The sequence below is a fragment of the Thunnus thynnus genome, chromosome 22, assembly GCF_963924715.1.
Source record: "Thunnus thynnus chromosome 22, fThuThy2.1, whole genome shotgun sequence".
Lineage (NCBI taxonomy): Eukaryota > Metazoa > Chordata > Actinopteri > Scombriformes > Scombridae > Thunnus > Thunnus thynnus.
The window spans coordinates 8,722,896-8,743,359 of NC_089538.1; the positions used below are offsets into that span (position 1 = coordinate 8,722,896).

Consider the following 20,464-nt stretch of genomic DNA (forward strand, 5'->3'; position numbering starts at 1 on the left):
TGAGACACATGGAGATGGAAAGCAGCAGGCGATGACTGACACAATGCATCCCTAATCCCTGCACCCCTGTTGACCCCACGGTGACTCTTATGTTCTCTCATTTTCTCATAAGTGGTATCATGTCTGCAGCAAGGTAGCCCACATGCTATAAATCTATGGGGCTTTTTCCTACCTTTATTCAAAAGCATGGCCTTTCAATTTGAGAGCGTGATTTATTGATTTCACCTTCAGATTTTGTAGCTCTCTCCCTCAAACCTCGCCCTCGCACAAATAGCCCTGGCTTATGCTTAGATCTGCTCAAACTGTATGCTTGCACTCAGATCCTTGACTTTGGCGATCTGCTAGATTCCCGCTCCTGAGTCATGAAGGTGACGTTGTTTTCTCCTCTAACACACCAACAGGAGGCTGGTGTGCTATACGGCTACTATTATGTGTAGCTATTATTGTAAAAAGTGCGGATACTGGTATGTATATTAACTGTCCTGTCATTCAAAAAGTCGTAAACAAAGCAATGGAAGTACATTTGATAAAGCCCTGGTGGGTGAGATGAACCTGGTTAAAGAGTAACCACCCGTACGGGACGCTGTAAAAAGTAAAGCAAACGCGCCCGAAAGGCGACAGGGATCGTTTCATTGGTCAACACTACAGCTGGCATTGTGTTAGTTGGGGGGAAGCGCACAGAAGCAGCCAGAGTGCGAGGAGAAAGGCTGAAGCTGGAAATCCGTGCAAGCATCAATACACGAGTGTAAGCGCACAGTTTGAGTAGAAGCAGAACAAATCCGCGCACAAGCAGAGGCTATTTGAGTGTGCGAGGGCAGGGTTTGAGGGGGAAAAAATTACAAAGTCTAAACGTGAAATCAATAAATCACGCTCTCAAATTGAAAGACTTCACTTTTGAATAAAGACAGGGATAAAAAAAAAAAGCCCTGTACGAATTGCCCCTATTACAGACGCACAGAGGCTGATTTATAAGAGAACAGCGTAGAGCGTTAATGCCAACCAGAGAGGAAGGGCATCAAAGGAGACATAAAGATAAAAAGAGAGAGAGAGAGGGGGAGAGCAAGACAGGAAGCAGGTTCAAGCCCAGTATTTTTCCACTATTTCCATACTGGCCTGATCTCTTTGTGTGTGTGTGTGTGTGTCTGTTTGTCTGATTTAATCAGATGACAGTAGACCAAAAGCCAGATCAGTCACAAGGGTGTCATGGATTACCACCTCGAGATGTGTTGCAGGCAACTTTTTTAAAAATAATTCAACTTCTTTTTTGTTATTTTGAAGAGGAAGGTCCTAGCGGCCATCATCATCATGTCATACTGTGCAGAAATATGTTTCCATTTCCGCATGTCCACAGATTTACATATTGTCCGCCAGTATACAATACATGCATGTGAATTTTTTCCTAACTGTAACATTTCATATATGTGGAAAAAGTCTACTAAATAAAGGAGTTATCAGATTCATGTTGGGTGTTTTTCAGCTGTTTTCAGCTCCACTTCTATTGCATATCCTTCCTCGCTCAATCAATCAGTGTTTATTTAATACACAGGCCTGCGCATGCATACGATGTGTGAGTTTGAAGGTGTGCTAATCAGCTCCTGTGTGAGTCTTCGTGAGCTGCAGTTACTTGTAAAGCCCCTCCTGTGAATCCGTCCTCAAATATAATTATGCAAATCTTTGCAGGAGCGTGTTTCAGCCTTTAGCCGCCACCATCCTGGACTTGAACGGCACAGAAATGTGTTTTTTTAGAAGTGTATGAATGATCGGAAGTCGTACCTCCTTATTTTTCTCTTTTTCTCCTGTGAGTATGGGCAAAGTGCTGAATGATTCATCACTCAGTCTTTTTCATTTGGATCATAAGACAAAGCTGATAAAAGCACAATCCAGGTTTCTGCATTAAAGATCTTTTTAATAGGCAGAAATGTAACCAGCTTACTTTAGTTAAAGAAAAAATTGAGACTGTAATACCAGCACCTTTCTTGCTCCAGCGTTACTGTTGCAGAGTTGTAAAACGGGTGTGTGCTCATATTTGGACAGTCTGTTCTCTCAGCTGTGAGAACTGAAACACACTAACAGTAAAACAATCTCAGCTATGCCTTTTGCTCACATCACCCATGGATGTGAGCATGTGTGTGTGTCTTTATCTTGTCACTGTGAGTGTTTACACATATTTTGTACCTGTGTCATTGTGCCAAGACAATCAGCCCGGGGTAATAGTTTTAATGGAGCACTCACTTAACTCACCCACTCTGTAATATATACACAGACACACATATATATATATATAAACACTCAGCAAAAACACTTTGCTGCTTGGACTGACCTCAATTCAGAGAGTCCTAGTGCAGATTGAATCAGAGAAGAATTAAATTTGTTCCATGTAACATGCAGATTTATCACAGGTCAGCCTCTCTCTCTCTCCACATCTGTAGTAAAGGAGGATGAGAATAGTTGAGAATAAAGGAGTACATGATATATATTCTCTTGTGATGGATGCATGAAGTTTGCCTGACAAGTCAAAACAAACACACGGAAATCGGAGGGAACGGCGGCATTGTTTAGTGGCACACGGCCCTACTTTTCCTACTTCTTCCTCCTTCCTCCATCCTGTCTGCTCCAGCCATCGCTTCCCTATGTCTCCAACTTCCTCTACCCCCCCCCACCCCCACCTCCCCTCTTTCTCCCCTGCATCCCACCCGGTCAAAACATCGCTTTTGTCTTTTACAGCGAACGGCCATCCTGAAGTCTCGACTATTTTTATCCCCGTTTGTTGCTGAGGCAGAAGGAAAGCAAAAGTGGCAATTTATCATCCATTCTGAACCTGGTTGACCCGTAGCGTTTGGTAAAACAAAGCATTTTCTGACGTTCTTTACGTTTTGACGACAGTATTCCTCGCTGCTCTCGCTCTGAAAGTCTTTCCCACACTTGGGTACACAGATCCTATCAAATAAATCAGTTATGTAGTGTGTTATCTCCAGAAGACATACTGTGTAATCCTCATAGGTGGCCTCTGTGACCTACTTACACATCGACACTCAAACATGAAGCTTCCCACACTGATCGGCCATTGGCTTGCGTCCACTTAATTACACTGGATATGGAGCTTTATTGTCGTTGCATTAGCCATGTGTCTGAATTAGACATAGTCCTGTCAGCATTTGACTCATGACTGTTGGGAATTTCTCCGATTTTACACTGTTTTCATATCATATGCATAGTTCATCTTTCACTGTGAGTAGCCTGTTAACCGCGTTATGTGTGCCTCAGCTGTTTATAGACGCAGCAGAAGTAAATCACAGTTGCAGTGTCAGGCCTTTAAGGATATTGTAAAATGAATTCGGGGCTAAAATAGATCCTGTCGACACATGATTAGTCTTTTACAGCAAATCTAGTCTCTGACCAAAGTTCTCTGAAGAAACCCCCTGACTTTGCTTCATCGTCTCGCTCGTCAAATCCAGAGATATTTATGGTAGCCGTGATGGGCCTTTTTGTTGCAATATGAGGACACTGACCTACTTGTATTTGTGTGTGTGTGTGTGTGTGTGTGTTACTGTGTACAGTATGTGTGTAGCTTATGTTTTTCCGGTGAGTGAGCTGTATCTGGCATTTGATCTGCCTGCAGCCGCTACACAGCCCCCTGTGAGAGAAATAGTACTAGGACCTACACATACACACACACACACACACACACACACACACACATATATATAATACACACAAAAATGCTCTCATACTGTCACATCTCATTCTGCTGTACTCTGCAGGCAGCCTCCAGACAGACAGCGTGTCTGTCTCAGCCTCAGCGTGGTGGCGTATGAATCATATTTGCAAGTTTGTCAGGAAGAGTATAATTAAATTTTTAAACCACATTAGAGCAGGTCGATACGCAGCCAGTTAGGGCCGTGCAACATGACGATATATATATTTATATATATGGCGTGATGATTGTTTGATCTTGTGCTCTATAGTTTATTTTGTTGTGTTGCAAATCACACTCTTGTTCTTTCACAAAGCTTTTATTGCACTCACAGTAACGAGCGTACTTGTCGTCAACTGGAGCGCTTCACCTCCGTTCACTGCCTCTCCTCTGCTCCGCCGTGCGCGCAGCCCTCGCTGAACTACAGAGAGCAGAGGAGTGTAGCGTCACCATAAATCAATCTCTCTCTATCTCATCAGTCAAATCCCTGCATGGTACGCCTGTAAGCATGAGTCAGATTTGCCTTTTCTTTCACCTTCCACACCACTTTAACTTGTTTCACACTACACTGCGTTGTTTACAAACTCGCAGCAAGTGCCAATACCTCGTAGCCATCTTTTTTTTAAGTCCAGATCACATCTGCAGCCAACAGAAACCCCCCCCCCCCCTCCAGACTCCAGACTAGATCAGCAAGTCAGTCTGCAGGATTGTTTTGGAAACCCTCCCTCGTGATTCCTCGCTTTTCTTTGTGTCTCCTCTCTGAAGCTGTCTTCCGGCCTTTTTCAACATCCCTCCCTCCCTCTCTTCTCTCCCTGTGTCTCTCCTCTCCCCCTCCTCATCCTCTCTCTCTCTCTCTCTCGGGCTGCTCCACTCAGCTGCTCCCTCTTCTCGATATGCTGCTTAACCTCTTCCCTTCCTTCCTCTCGGCGTCCCCTTCTTCCCCCCCCTCGCGAATTTAACGCTCTCAAATCATTTTCAAGTAAGCCGTATTAACACTTTTCAGCACATTGAACAGCAGGTAATGCGTTACATTTAGCTTGTGGCTATTAGCTACAGATATGAAATAGGAATAAAATGCTTTAGTGTCGGGCCTGTAGTGGTACAAAGTTAAAAAGGAAGAACATTATAGAAATTCAGGGAAGTGTGTTTTCTTTCTTTCACACCCTGCAGCCAAATACATTCAGAATTAGGATTTGGAAGACAAAAATCTTTCTTAATTAACTCACACGACTGAGTAGAAGTAGTAAAGAAAAGTCTTTTTTTTTATTTACACAGCTTCTTTGTCCTCTTGTCCTTTCTTTCTGGCGTTTTTCTTCTTCGCTGGTCGTGTAGTAGCACATGGAGCCCACATGTCTTTGTGTCTGCAGTGTAAGCATGTGTGTGTTTTGAGCGTATGAACACTTTTGTGTGTCTGTCGAAGCTTTAATTTTTGCTGTTCTGTAAGAATAGCAGGTTGTGCGTGTGTGGTTGCATGTTTATGTGTGTACTTTTTCTACCACTGCTGCTTAAACACATCACATCTAGTGTGTATGTCAGGTTTTTTTTTGCACATTTTTGTCTGCCTTGCTGCTTACAGTATGTCTGTCTGTCGGCTTTTTTCTGTGTGTGTGTGTGTGTGTGTGTGTGTGTGTTAGTCTGCTGACAGCAAGTCTGTCTGTCACCTTCAGTCTCTATCTCACGCACACAGGCTGTCCTGCTCAGAATTAAATCCTTACACCCCGCCCTTTCCACACACACGCACGCGCACACACACACACACACACTTACTCTTCATCCAGCTCAGATTTATTAATGCACATTTTGTAATTCTTTAATCCACATGTGTGTGAGGTGTGTGTAACAGCGAGGGTGTGTGCGGTGGAGAGTTTTCTCATTTCCAAAAAAGTACCATTCGGTTAATGTGACACACACAGCATGCTGTGCCTGTCTGCGTGTGTCCGTTTGTGAGTGTATACTGTGTGTGTGTGTGTGTGTGTGTGTGTGTGTGTGTGTGTGTGTGTGTTGGGGTAGGGGGCAGTTGGGCAGGTGCAGAGACAGCTGGTGTGGGCAACTCTAACCAAGGGGGAGGTTGAGAGCGAGAGAGAGATTCCTGGAGAATGACATGAATATAGGGTAGCAATTGAGCTGCAAAAGAGGGGAAACGAGTGATTGTACGTGTGTGTGTGTGTGTGTGTGTTGTCGCCAGTGGTGAACTGCTTTGGTAGCACGCACACAATGAGCCAAATGTGTGTGTGAGTGAGACAGATGGAGAAAGAGAGGAAGACTATTAAACGGCTTTTTATAGAGCGACAGCTTAATCGAAGGAAAAAAAGGATTGATTGGATAAAGAGAGAGAGAGAGAGAGAGAGAGAGAGAGGCCTGGCGAGAAGGGAAGAAAGAAACAAAGACCAACTAACAGCGAACCAAAATTTTATTTATTTAATAAGCAATATATCTCTACACTAGAGGCAACTGCACCCATATATTTCATCGTAGGGGTCATCTTATCAGTATCAAGCAATAATTGCTTTGCTTCAATTAAAAGTGCATAAGTGTGTGTTTTTTTATCTTTCATTAAAACTGACAAGTACAAGCCTGTCCTGAATGGAGAAAGTTATTATCTAACTTTCTGTGCTGCTCTTTAAAAACATGATGAAACTAAGGAGGGGATTTCACCCTTTTTCAGATTTACATTTGCTGCCAAAATAATTGTTAATAAGTTAATCAGTGACTCAACTGGTGGAAAACAGAAACTAAATGTTCATCGTGTCATGTGATGTTAAATTTTTACTGATTCATTTGTCTAAAAACCTAATATTTGGTAAGAAAAAGTATTTACAATAAAATATTTGCTAATAAAATCAATAACAAGCTGTAGGTGGTTTTGAATGGGAAGTGTGCAAAGATTGAAGTCATGTTTTAAGATTTGTGGATGTGTCATTGAGTAAATTTATTCAGACACACACTTACCCCGAGAGGTTTCAGTATTTGCTGTATGACTATGGTCGTGCTCTTCTTCTCTTCTTTGTTTTACTGTAAATTTTTACGGGCTGCATCTTTGTCTGTCAGTCTCCTATTGTGCTTCATTTGAAGGTAGCAGCCTCCTGTAGAAACATTTTTTCGTTATGTCCTGTTGGATTTAAACATTCATGTGAAGCTGTGTTTTGTATTATAAAGTCTGGAAAAGTCACAAACCTTCCATATAGGCAAATAAATTTAGCGTTTAAATCGACATTTCCCTTCTTCAAAAAAATCAAATAATCTCTTGATCAAATTTCCACATTGATGAAAACGTGTGCTCGCTCGTCGCTCTTTGTCTCTCCTCTCTCTTCTCTGTCTTGTACAACACGTGAGGTGATGGACGGACAGCGCCCTCTAGTGTTCAGACGTTCATCACTCACTCCACCACATCATACAGACGGAGACAGAAATGACTGTGCTGATCTATTTCCAGACAACAACCGCAGAACATAAACACAGGCTAAGCTAAGAATAGTAATGATGAGGATTTCTTTCCATGTGCACATGAAAGACTAATGTGTGTGTGTGTGTGTGTATGTGTGTGTTATAGGAGGAGGCCATTCCTGAGCTTGAGATAGATGTGGATGAACTGCTGGATATGCCCAGTGACGTTGAGCGGGCAGCCAGGGTCAAGGTACGTAATAAAGATACACGTGTTTGCAGAAGCGTGCCTACAAGCAACAGCAGAAAGCTACATTTCATACTTTCTTCTGTTTTTTTTTTGTTTTTTTTTACAGGAATTGCTGGTTGACTGTTTTAAACCTACTGAGGTAAGAAATCTTCCTTTCTTCTTCCTCCTGACTCTCTAACGCCCACATTTTTGGAGTTTTTTTTTCATGTGTTTTGTCCCTTCTCTCTCCCCTTAGGACTTCATCTCAGAGTTGCTCAACAAGATCCGAGGGATGCAGAAGCTCTCCACGCCTCAGAAGAAATGATGGCGTCCATCCTCCTCCTCCTCCTCCCTCCCTCCCTCCCTCCCCTCCTCTTCCTCCTCCTCAGCCCTCACCTCTCATCTTCCTGCCACTTCCCATCCTTTAATTTTAGTTTTTTTCCATCTGCTCCTTCCTCCTTGTTAGGCCCTCTTCTCTTTCTTATTTCTGTTTTCATCTCTTGTTGCCTGGATACAGCCCCATAAATCGTCCTTTCTGAAACTATTAGTAAAAAAGAAGAAGTTTTAAAAAAATGCGTAATTACTAGGTGAAACCAACGCCATGTGATTCATCTTAAACCAGGCCCTCTCCTTCCCTCTCTGCCCCCTCCTTCACCCTTTTTTATTTGGCTTTTTACTCCTCTTCCTCATCCAGCTCTTCTTCCTCCCACCCTCCTTGCAACCAACCCTCCATCTGTCTCTGCCCTACAACAAGAAGAAGAAGAAGGAGAGGAGCTGAAATCACTCCCATAATTACTGAGAGCAGAGAGGCCAAGAGTGGGAAGAGGAACAAGAGAAAGAGTCTGCAACAGCCAAGAAAAGCGTGGAAGGGTGAACGCTGAAAGAGGAGGACGAAGCAGCCAATCAGCTCGAAGCATCGCTCACGTCTCTACCAATGAGATTTGTCGTTTTGTTATTTGTAAAGGGTCTAAACTTGTAAATGATCCAGCTACCAACCATCATTCTTCTGCTGTTTTCTGGTTCCGTTTGAGGGCATGGGGATATTCACTTGACTTTTTTTTTTTAATTATTATTATTATTATTATTATTAAATAACGTTCAGATTTTTGGGGATCTGTACCATCTTTGTCTGCTAATTTCCCCCTCCATTTAATCAGAGGCATTTGCTACAGTGGTGCATTTAAAGGCTTTTTCGTGTGTGCGTGTGTGTCTGTTGAAAAATCTGCACTATGTCATTTTGGGAAGAAAGTCTGAACCTCTGACCACAAAGAATAATGTATGGTATATCTTTAGTGCAGCGTAACTGTCTCCAGAGGAAAATCTGATCCCTGGAAATGGTGGTTGAACCTAAAAAAAGAGTCACTGGTTGGCTGTGGTGGTCGTATGGTCCAACTAATTTTAGACAGAAAACACTGATCTTCCTTCGAGTAGAAGTAGGTCCTCTTAGGTCGGATGATGTGCTTGAAAATAAGTTTTATTTTTTTTCTTTCCTCAGATGTGTGTAGTGCAGTGGTTAAGAGAGGCTCTGTAGAAGCCACTGCTGTCCGGCCTGCACATACATGTGTAAGTCTGTGTGTTGCTAAATGCTACGTGTGTATGTTGCTACATAATGTACAGCAACATTCATAATAGGAGTGTTTTCTTATGGCCTGTATATTCTGCTGTTCTGTACGAGAAAGAAGATTTTTAGTATAGGACTGGTTCCTGTTTAGGTTTTTTTTTGTTTTTTTTTTTGTTTTTTTCTCTCTGGATGCATTTTGTCACACACACTCTGACAGTCCGACAGGGGGACCCAGAACAAAGCTGCCTTGTTTGTGTCTTTTTTTCTTTTTTTTTCTTTTTTTTTTTCAATTTTTATTATTCCCCCTCTCTTTGTCTCTTTCTCACTGTTTCTCTTTTATTTAGTCCACCGCATTCTTTTGTGTTTGGCAGAGGTCAGTTCACAGTGGTCACACGTACATGGAAACTCTGAAAATCTCTTTGGAGCTCCGTGTTGGTGTGGAGACTTTTGAAGCGTCCTCTGTCTGTCACGTCAGTAAGACCCACCAATAAGACGGCCGAGTAGGCGGGATAGAGGGAGGGAGGGAGGCCGCTGTTTCAAATTGAAGCTCTTCTAATTGCATTCAACCTTCTTTTTTTTTCCCCCCCTTTCTTTCTTTCTCTCACTCTCACACACAGGCCACCCTTGGGACGGAGGAAACGGAAACACGTTAGCAAACACAGCTGCCTCTCACACACACGCACACATGCACACACACACACACACACATATATCAGGCACTGACAGAAAGAGAGAGGGACAGGCCCAGAGCTGTCACAAGATGTGTGTGTTTCCGCGCTACAGCTGCCAGTCATCTCTAAGAATAAGTCATCTGTTTCTGATCCTGAGCCAATCAGATCAGAGGCTGAAGCCCATTGGCCAATAGGAGAAGCAGTAACACTTGCTGTGATTCCTGTGACCAATTGTGAACACCTGCGGTGACAGCAGACCTTCACCGTCTGTCTCTCTCTTTCTGTCTCCACACCAACAGACACACACACACACACACCCAAACTGGCCCATTTTCATCTTGCTGCTCTGTCATTTCTCCCTGGCATCCCCCTCTCTCCTCCACCCATCCATTTCCATCCTTCTGTCCATCCACTCTCCCTCTATCCTTTCTTCATTTTCCTTTTTTAAAAAAAACAGATGTTGCCTTAGGTATTATTTATGTTACATAAACCAAATAAACGGGAGACATTCATTTTTAAAAAGGTAACGCAAACTGTTAAAAACCTGCGTTACTAAGCAGAACTGCGGCATGTGGAGAATCTTGGATCTTCTGTCGCTCCTTTTTTTTTTTTTCTTTTTTGAAAAACAATGAGATTCTGTTGTTTTGGGGTTTTTTTTAGAAGTGAGTGTTTAATACTTAGGCCTTGATACAGTGATTTTGTTTAGATAAACAATGTTCTTTACATTTACCATTTGAATACTGGTCTGTTTTTATTGTGATCATGACACTTCTTGATGCCAGGCCTTGGATTAACATGTAGTTGAACAAAAAATCCATTCAGATACATTTTGATGCGATTGCTTTTGCCTTCATTGTTGGGTTTCCAAATCAGCTGTCTGCATATTTTTGGAAACATCGTGATTGGTCGGATTGTACCAGGCAAACTCAATCAGTAGCTGAATTTGAGTGGATTTTCATTTCTAAATCCAGGTTTGGATTATACCTTATTAGACTGTTATTGAGAAGTCTGTTTTTTTACTGTTGGGGAAAATTGCAAAAAAAAAATATATACTGATTATTATCATTGAGGCTAAATACAAGAGCTAAACATGCAGATTGGAGGAGTGGTGGTGTTTTTTGGACATTGATTAGATCAAACCAACAAACAAATGTAGCAATATCAACAACAGGTCTTGTTTTTGCCCAATTTTGTTACACTTTTATGCAACTTTAATAAAAACATGTAAAATGGACATATTGTTTCTCTTTATTTATTGTGGTTGTCAGTTTTCTGCTTCAGAACACCTTATATGGATCTCTATGGATTATTATACAGCAGATTATTAGCTTATATATACAGTATGTATATATTTAAATTTCATATTAGTGTATGATTAATTAATTAATCCTTTACATACCTTTTTCATAGCAGGTAAAGCATGTGTAATTACTAACATAAATGATGAGTGTTCAAAGTGTGTATGCCAATTACCAGCATACACGATATCAGAGCCCTGAAACAGGTGTAACTAAGTTGAATGCATCCATTATTTATGATATTCATTCCACCTGTGGGTTTCCTGCTGTGACAGGTCAAAATGTCTGCCATTAAAATGTTCAAATATGAATTACAACATTATCGCTTGCATGGCCCTCTAGATATTCTGCATTACTTTGGCGCCACTTTGTGGTTAATTACTGTATGACAACTGCATTTATACACACTTTGGGAAGAATGTAGTACAAGTCAACATTTGGACACTTTAGGTTCACTTCTGTTGTATCCACAGTAAGTTGACATATTAAGATATAGTCACAATCTGCCTAGATTTCTTTGCTATTGGAATGATGGGTCATGTATGTTTGATCCACCGAATGGACAGTCAGCAATAGAAAATGTTATTTCAATGACTCATGTTTCCAAAATAACTTCTCAGCAGGATGTTAGCAAAAAAAAAGTTAGACACGTTACCATATATACTATACAAAACTATATTCAGTACCATACATACTACTGCATTACTATCCTACTATAGTACATAGCATACTATTGTGAAAGGAAAAACATGTCTTTACATCACAGAGGCTTTGAATCACAGTAGTATAATCAGGTCAGCTGAGGCCACTACATATAAAATGAATAGAAACTCTTAACCTACTTTTAGGACTTTTTTGCATTATTTAAATATATTTACTCTGATTTCGTTTTTATAGAGAATACCTAGGCCATTGTTTTGTAGCGATCTTTGTATTAATACAATCTACTGCCACAAATAAGCTTTTAATCACAGTATCTTTTGTTTTCCAGGTGTTTCTAATATGTATACATATAACATCATTATATATTATATTATATTATATTATATTATATTATATTATATTATATTATATTATATTATAATGAAATGCCTTTGAAAACAGTGAGATCCGCGGGTTTTGCAATAAGTCCGCCCTATTGGTTCATTCCAGAGGCTTTGGGGAATAAAGTGGAATATGATTGGATGACTAAACCTCATTCAGCGTTTTGATTGGACAGGGCGCGTTTAGGCTCGGTGCTGGTTGGCTAAGTGTACGGGTTGTGGAGTCCGGCAAAGTGTCGAACTGGAGACAGAAGTGAAGAGGAAGTACTTTTTAAAATGGAAATATAACGAATATATAGTAAAACTGATAAGTTAAAGTGTCTACAGGCCGACAGAGGGAGAAGGTGAGACTATACGCAGAGTTTCCTCTTTACTAACAGCCCCGCCGGTTAACGGTAGTAACGTTAGTTAATCCGGGAAGATGAAGGATGAAAGCTACTCCGGCGAACATTCAACATGTTTTCACATTTAACTGCTAATAACTTTGCTTTTTAATCACATACTAAAACATTTAGACGTCATATCAGTCAGTGCAATAAATAACAGTTTAATAATCAGCAGTCAGTCTCTCGGTGCGTGTGGTTAACGTTAGCTTAAGTGTTGCACTTGACTTCACTGTGGGTTTATCTGCCGCTGGACTGGAAAAGAAAATGCGAACAACGAGACTGAGTTTCATTTATTTAGTTGTTATTGAAGTGGACTGACAGTGTAACAGGTTTCAGATGCAGTTCTGGTCTTTATTTTAGTCAAAATGCCACCGTTTATCATATCCATCCAGGACATCGCGGAAGCTACTAGTGGTCAAGCTCTGCAGATTTAAATGACACTTCCGGTTATGAAACAAAATAAAAGCCGTATGAACTGTATATAGCGGAATCCTGGAGTAAGTTTAACTTACATTCCGCATGTATTTCTGTCATAAAACGTGGTCAAGGCAGCTTTATGTAACTTATTCTGCTCTATGTTTACTTTTTGCATACAATCGAAATAGGATAATTTCCGGTTTTGTTCTGTGCTTTTGTAGCTTGACAGAACTACGGAAGCCGTACGAGACCAACTGTGTGCCACCGTCCTCCCGATGTTACCACTGCTGTTTATCTAAACAAACAGTTAAACCACAGATAGGTTTCTGCTTTACAATAATAATAATAATCAAAATCATCATCATCATCATAATAAACTTCTCATCACTTTATTTGTAGAAAGCGTCACTTTACAACATGTGTGCAATAACAGAAAACAATTAGACATCATAATGAAACAAAGATAACATAAAGGACATGACTTCACTTTCAGTTTGTTGATACCGTCAGCATGGTAACAGCACAAAGGGTCAAAGTAATATAATAATATACCAGTAAAATGAATAAACTGACAGTCCTTTGAACTTTCTGGTTTTGCTTTCATAGTGTAGTATTACATCCTTGGCTTCCAACTTAATTGAATAGTTGGTTTGGGTGTCAAAATAATCCCCAATTTTTTTTTCAGAGTCCTGATGTATACTGACACTCATAAAATAGAGGTTTAGCTGTGTCCTCTCCATTTTTTACAAAAAACACATATGTTATCGATATCCACAAATCTCAAGATAAATTAGTTGGTGGGAAATAGTCTTGCCATTACTACAACCCAACATCTTTATTATCAGCGTTAGTGAACAGGTTGTCATTCATCAACACCCAGAGCACCAGAGCAACGTTAGCACAAATAAATAAACAAATGACACTGTCGGAGTTTAAAATGAAAGTTGCGTTTTACACAAAGTGGCTCTCTGTGCAGTACAAGCAGAGCCTGAAAGAGTAAATGCATTTACTAAACATCTGGTAAATGGATAACACAGTTTAAATAAGAAAAGTAGACTGACTGTAATTACCTTCACATTTAGTCATTCAGAATTTTATACCTGAGTTTATGTACTTGTTCAGAAGTGAATGCATATCATTTAATAATAATAATTTGTTATTGTCATAATTTGTTGTTGTCCCAAATATTGTAATTGTTATATGAATCACAGTGCATCCATGATATTTAACATTACGTCCTTTTCAGCACATTAAAAAAATGTGTTTAGTTGAACAACAGAAAATTGTTGTCTGAAAAGCAACTATTGATAATCAAAGCATCGTTTTAGTCATTTTTAAGCAAGAATGCCAAAAAAAATTGCTTGTTGCAGCTTTGCAAATGTGAAGATTTGAAGCTTTTCTGTGTCATACATGATAACAAACTGAACATCTTTATAAAAATAATTGTTAGTTGCAGCCCTGATGCTAATGCTCAAGGCTTCATATGTGTGTGCTGTGACTCTTTTTACCCAGTGTGTACACAGACACAGTGTATATACCTGTATGTGCCTGTGTGTTTCCAGCCAGCCATGCCCGCCCAACCTCCTGTGAGGGAGCCGGAGGAGGAGATGGAGGCAGAAGGAGAGTCCCAACTCCCCGAGGCCAACGGAGAGGTGGAGGAGCCCAGAGAGAACGAAGGAGAAGGAAGAGGAGGCGGAGGAGAGGAGACCATGGAGGAGAGTATGGAGGAGAGGGAGAGTGACTCGGAGGAGAGTGATGAGGAAGAAGAGGAGGAGGAGGAAGAGGAGAGTTCAGGTATAAATCTAAGTGTGCTGATAAATTGTTGCCTGATTGTATGAAAGGAAACAAAGAGAAATAAAGATACGGGCTGTTTGTAACTGTTTCGGTCTTTCTCTGGCTGTCCTCTGTGAAGAGATGGATGATGAGGACTGTGAGCGGAGGAGAGGAGAGTGTCTGGATGAGATGTTGGATCTGGAAAAACAATTCCAGGAGCTGAAAGAGAAGTAAGTTGAAACAGGAGGAGTTCAATACTACCACCACTACAGTTTTGAAACACTCTTAGTCATGTGAAGCTTCACCGCATGCTCATAGGTTGTTTCGGGAGCGACTGAACCAGGTGAAAGTGAAGTTGGATGAAGTGCTGACAGGAAAAGCTGGAGAATACAGAGAACCTCTGGCTGCACTACAGAACAGCATGCAGATACGAACACAAGTGGCTGGTCAGTAAAACACACTTCCTTAAGGAAAGAGGAATATGATGATGTTGGATATTAGGCATCTTAAGTATCTTGATGTTTATCATTTCTGCTTTAGAAGACCTAGTTGGACCTCATGTCCTTTGTGTTGATGTGTGTTCTTTCAAATATAAAGTAGCTTCTTTGGTTAAGAATAATGTACATAGTTGTTGTGACTGATAATATGCCTCCAACAAAGACTAAAAATCCAGATTTGGGATGTTTCACACGAGAAAATCACACTACACAACATTCTGGACTTTGCATGGTCCATGTTTGGACAAAAACATATTTGTTGTTTTGGAAAAATCAGCCTGTATAGTGTTACTGTCTTTAAAATAAGATTTTAGTTAGTGGGAAGCAGATGAAAACAAAGAATATTCAAACATCACATAAATAAAAACCTTTCCAAGCAATGAAAAAAGAGAAACCTCATAATAAGTATAATCATATCTCATGATGACTGCCAAATCTTTAATTTTAAATGTGTCCAAGGATTATTTCTGTCTACTAGGTTAACCATTGATTTACTATCCAACATCATCGCCCTGTTGAATTCCTGTCTATTTCTTTCCACTTAGCTTCTTTCTTGGAGTCACACAACAATTTTTTTTTCGTTTTATTTTTTTAATTTATTTGACAGGGACCATGATCATTAATCAACATAAACGATAGATAGATATAGATATACTTTATTGATCCCCAAAGAGGAAACTACAATAGTCACCACATGCCAACACATATGACAAGAGGAAAAAACATAAAAACAAAGGCAATCAAAGCCAGGATAGAACCGTTAAAACCGTCAGAAAGACGGCACATATGGAAGTAATGTATTTGATAAAAACACAACAAGGCAATAAAATCTCCTTAAAGTGTCGACACAGAGCGAACAAAGAATAGAAAAGACCAAACAGCAGTAATAAATAATCATAAAGGCCACTTAATACTCTTGCATGTCACTGAAAAGCTTCACTGCAGCAGCACAAAGGACCTTCTCAGTCTTTCTGTTGAACATCAGGGGATGAGCAGCCGTCCACTAAAAGAAGTGTTCGATCCACTAACGACACTACTGAACGTGCCAGAGTTAAACTAAAAGGCTCATTTTCATCTGCTTTCTCTGGCAAGAGGCAACCTAAAATGAGAATAGCATGTCTTCTTGTAAAAGTCATGGTACACAACACAATTAATAGGCACAGACTGAAAACAGTACACATCCAACAATCAAACAATGTCTCAACAACACAATAAAGTTAACAACAATACATACTAAGAAGTAGTACGTAGTTCAGTTAACAAATAAAACGTTCAGGAAAAGGAATAACTGAGCTCATAGAAGTAATCTCTTAGACATGTGAGTGGAAGTTACAGTGTGTGTGTTTCTTCCCCAGCTGCATATAGTGAGAAATCAATTTATACCACTGTGTGAACTGCTGGTTAGTGATATCTACAGGGAGAGTTTGATAACATACTTCTGAAAGTAACCAAGGACACGAAGATCTAAATATACCGACTGTATGTATCGTCTCTCTGTCTTGAACGTCTCCCTCTGTCCACAGGAGTGTACAGAGAGCTGTGTCTGCAGGTGATCAAACACAAGCACGAGTGTGAAGTACAAGGAGCGAAGCAGCACCTGGAGGTAACAAACACACACACAGTATACTACATACTTACACAGTGTTATTGAACAAAATAACTACAAAACTCTGTGTGTGTGTGTGTGTGTGTGTGTGTGTGTGTGTGTGTGTGTGTGTGTGTGTGTGTGTTACAGAGTGAGCGGACATTGCTGCTGGACGCCATGAGGTCAGAACTGCTGGAGAAGATCAGGAGACTGGAGGAGGACAGACAGAATATAGACCTAAACTCAGGTACACACACACACACACACTAAACATCATTTAACTTACATATCCTTCCTTTGTCTTTATAGTCTAAGAAATAAACTCTAAATCCAAACAGTGAGACAAATTATATGAGTAATGTGATATTTTCTCACACCAGAATGGAGCGATGAGATGAGGAGCAAGAAGTGTAAAAGAAAGAACCTGCTGGGTCGGTCGGACAGGAAGAAGAAAGTAGCTCTGGTTTCAGGTAAAAGCTCATCATCCTTTTTTTATCTTTCTTCACATTTTAACTGTTCTTTGTTTAATTATATGTTGTAGTTTCTCTCTCGCTCTCTCTCGCTCTCTCTCTCTCTCTCTCTGTTTTTTTTATTTCTGCCACATGTCTCACATTTTATTCCCGCTGACTGGTAAAATGGAATTTGCTGCTAACAGATGGTTTAATAACACTCCCTCTGTGCAGGACCGTTCATCGTCTACATGCTGAGAGACATCGACATTCTTGAGGACTGGACTGCCATCAAGAAGGTGATAAATCAGTAGCTACGTTTCCATTCCAGCTCCCAAATCTCTCTCAGATTATAACAATATTTTCATTTATTTAATCATTTAAAAACATGTCACAGTTCTGTTTTTATTTATGTGCTTTTCAGGCAAAAGCAGCACTGTCACCACTGAAAAAGAAAGTTGAAAGTAAGTCTGCCTGCACGCACACACGTACAAACACACCAACCTGTGAAGGCTTTGTGTCTAACTCCTCATCGACATTTCATCTTTCAGAGCGGTGATATCAGGAGCATCTTGTTGAAGACTAGCGGCAAAGAAACCAAACACACACACACACACACACACACACATTCCCAGCTGATTCCACCAACATTTGCTGTTTGACGAAATGAAGAATCGGCTGTTGAACCTCAGCAACCAACCACCCTACTGCTTGTTTGTTATCTATTGCTATTTAAAATAAGTTCTTAATGATATGAAAACCATGTATTTATAGAATGATTTATAATGAGTGATTAAAGTTTTAATCTTTTATGACACAAAAGGTTTTTGTCTGAGCGTCTGCTTCTCTTATCTGTTGGCTGTGTGAAACAGAAAGAACACATATTCTCCTGCTGGTGTTTAGTTTCTATTTTACTACATGTCTGCTACTTGTACTTCATGGCCATGAATCAGCTTATTGTTCAAGCTCACAATATCAAAGTTTTCTCTAATGATTAATGAACAGCTGTGATATTGTTGGTAATATAAGTAGCAAGGTGATTCAGACACTTACAGGTAAACGAGATAGTTATTATTAACAGAAAAGTGTTCTGCATCATGACTTAAAATATGCTGTAATTAATTATTACTGTAAAACTGCACATAGAAATATTACTGTGATATTTACCGAAGATGATGAGAATGATGGGACTGTCCCATTTGAGTCTTACCAAACTGCTCATTTAGTATTTAAAAAAGGCCTAAAAGAGAAATCACTTCTTTTGGTACCTTTTTATAATAAATGGATGATAAGTCCTCCTATGTGAGGAATATTTCCCTCCCAGCAGAGGGAGACACTGCAGTGGACATAAACAGAGTTGGTATAATTAGCTTGCATGTCATTCTAGCCACCATAACGTGTTGAAATATGGCTTATTACCAGTTATCTTTGTAAGCAACAATATGACAGAAAACTGATATCTTATCAATATACAGATAATGTGACTAATAATGTGAAATATATGAGCACACTGTTGATCAGTTTTGGTCACAGGTTCTAATTTCAGTGTATTTAAAACACACCTACTGTTTCTAATCAACCTGCACATCAGTTGCACCGGATGTTTAATGAGGCACATTATGACTACATCTACACTACAAGAATGGTGTTCACATGTGATAACAGCGTGCGTCCACACTAGTGTTTTCAGGTCATTTTTCTAACAATCTTCACACACTAAACACATATTAGACAAACTGCTGAATTTCCTCTTCTTCTTCTTTCCTTTTTTTTACTTTAGTTGGCAAATAACTGCCAAAATCTGGTACAGACAGCCTGGTTACTCTGCTGAGTCTTAACATTGTTAAACCTCTATTCTGTCCTCTGCTGCTCTCTCTGATCATCTGCACTGACTTTTAATACAGTTATTGTTTACTGTTTGTTCTCATAACATATGTTCTGTCTCTTATTAGGCAACTAAACAAGCATGAAACAGTCATTTGGTTACAGGTCATAAATACTACCTGTTAGTCATTCCTGTGCTGTCACATCAATCAAGTCACTATTTTATTATTGCAAAGACATAAAATCAACAGAAATACAGCTTGCCGTGTGTGTGTGTGTGAGTGTGTGTGTATGGTCAAGTTGATCTGAGCTCCTCTTTAAAGAGAACCATATTTGAATTAAAATAATAAGAATACAGAAACTGAATGTAAAAGCAGGAAGGGAACTAACTGTGAAAGAACATATGTAAACAAACAAAAAATTTGTGATTTCATTTTAAATGTTTATTATCAATTCATTCCTGTTTAGTGCAACTTGGATCATATTTTCATAGGTTTGTCCGTCTTTTTGTCAGTTATGATAACATTGTTCTCACTAGCAGCCACATCGATGGAAAGAAGTCCAACAGGGCAAGAAACATCAGCAGTCAGATTTACTTTACAAACTTATTTGGACAAGAAAACAAAGGTGAACAGTTGTTGGCTGTAAATCTCCATCATAGTTCACACACTTTCTGTGCTCTGAACATGTGTGTCTCTTTACAGCTCCTTAACAACTGAAACTCTTCAGGAACATGTGGCAGCAGTTTGGTTTTGCTCATTCAAGGCATCTCTGACTGGCTGGACCATCTCCCACATTGTTCACAGTCGCATGGTTTCTCTCCTGTGTGAATTCTCTGGTGCATCCCGAGACGCACGTTCTCGCTGAAGCTCTTCCAGCAGAACTCACGCTGGTACGGTTCCTAGAAAGCTTTTGTCACACAGGTTGCATTGGTTTGGTTTCCTTCCTGTGTGTCTGCAGGCGAGACAGCTGGTCGACGCTCTTCTTGCTCTGGCTGCAGTGGTAGGGTTTCTCCCCGTGTAGATGCGCTGAGACACTTTAAAGTAGGATACTGTGGTGAAACTCTTGCCACATTGGTTACAATGAAAGGGTTTCTTAGCTGGTGTGTCCTTGGGTGCTGAGCTCAGCTGAAACTCTCCCCACAATGCTCACACTGGTACGGCTCCTTCACTGTGTGAGCAGGACGATGTGTCTTTACTCAGGTGGCAGCACGACCAGCATCTGAGGATAGAAAGAGGACAAAATATTCACCTTAGAGCATCTTCTGATGACCAGACGCACACATTTTCTTTAAACCAAATCAACAGATCAATAAATGCGAGATAATAAATTATCATTAGTCATGACTGAGAGTGAAAAAGACAATACAAGAACTTTCAACTGAAGCTGTTTTACATTTAAGTGGAAAAGTTTTTATACTGTTATTGTCAAGAAGTCCCCATCCAGGAGTCACATGATCGCACCTGAAGCAAGGAGGACACAAGTATAGTAGAATACTGTTCAGGGATCTTCTAACTGAGTAATTTTCAAGATAATAGCCTATACAAAGCAAGTTTTGGACGCACTGACTGTATTATGAAATGTTCCTTGTTTGGCATCAAAATGTAACTTACAGATTGTCTTGGTGGTTTACTGTCATTATAATAGAAGTGCAAA

General features: G+C 40.0%; 2 protein-coding genes across 2 annotated transcripts in view; both read left to right on the forward strand.

Annotated features, from left to right (window-relative positions):
* The window catches only part of ppp1r14bb (protein phosphatase 1, regulatory (inhibitor) subunit 14Bb), a 28,631-nt gene extending 17,861 nt beyond the window's left edge, over positions 1-10,770 (forward strand). The window contains exons 2-4 of the mRNA XM_067579562.1: positions 7,245-7,328; positions 7,432-7,464; positions 7,561-10,770. Of these exons, the coding sequence (XP_067435663.1) occupies positions 7,245-7,328; positions 7,432-7,464; positions 7,561-7,629 (186 nt within the window). The 3' untranslated portion in view covers positions 7,630-10,770. The remainder of the gene's footprint in view (positions 1-7,244; positions 7,329-7,431; positions 7,465-7,560) is intronic.
* Positions 10,771-12,060: 1,290 nt separating this feature from the next.
* Positions 12,061-17,806, forward strand: brms1 (BRMS1 transcriptional repressor and anoikis regulator). Its single transcript, XM_067580091.1, has 10 exons — positions 12,061-12,221; positions 14,243-14,474; positions 14,593-14,683; positions 14,772-14,899; positions 16,474-16,553; positions 16,686-16,782; positions 16,916-17,005; positions 17,219-17,283; positions 17,409-17,448; positions 17,536-17,806. The coding sequence occupies exons 2-10, from the start codon at positions 14,249-14,251 to the stop codon at positions 17,541-17,543; spliced, it is 825 nt and encodes a 274-aa protein (XP_067436192.1). The 5' UTR covers positions 12,061-12,221; positions 14,243-14,248; the 3' UTR covers positions 17,544-17,806.
* The last annotated feature ends 2,658 nt before the right edge of the window (positions 17,807-20,464 follow it).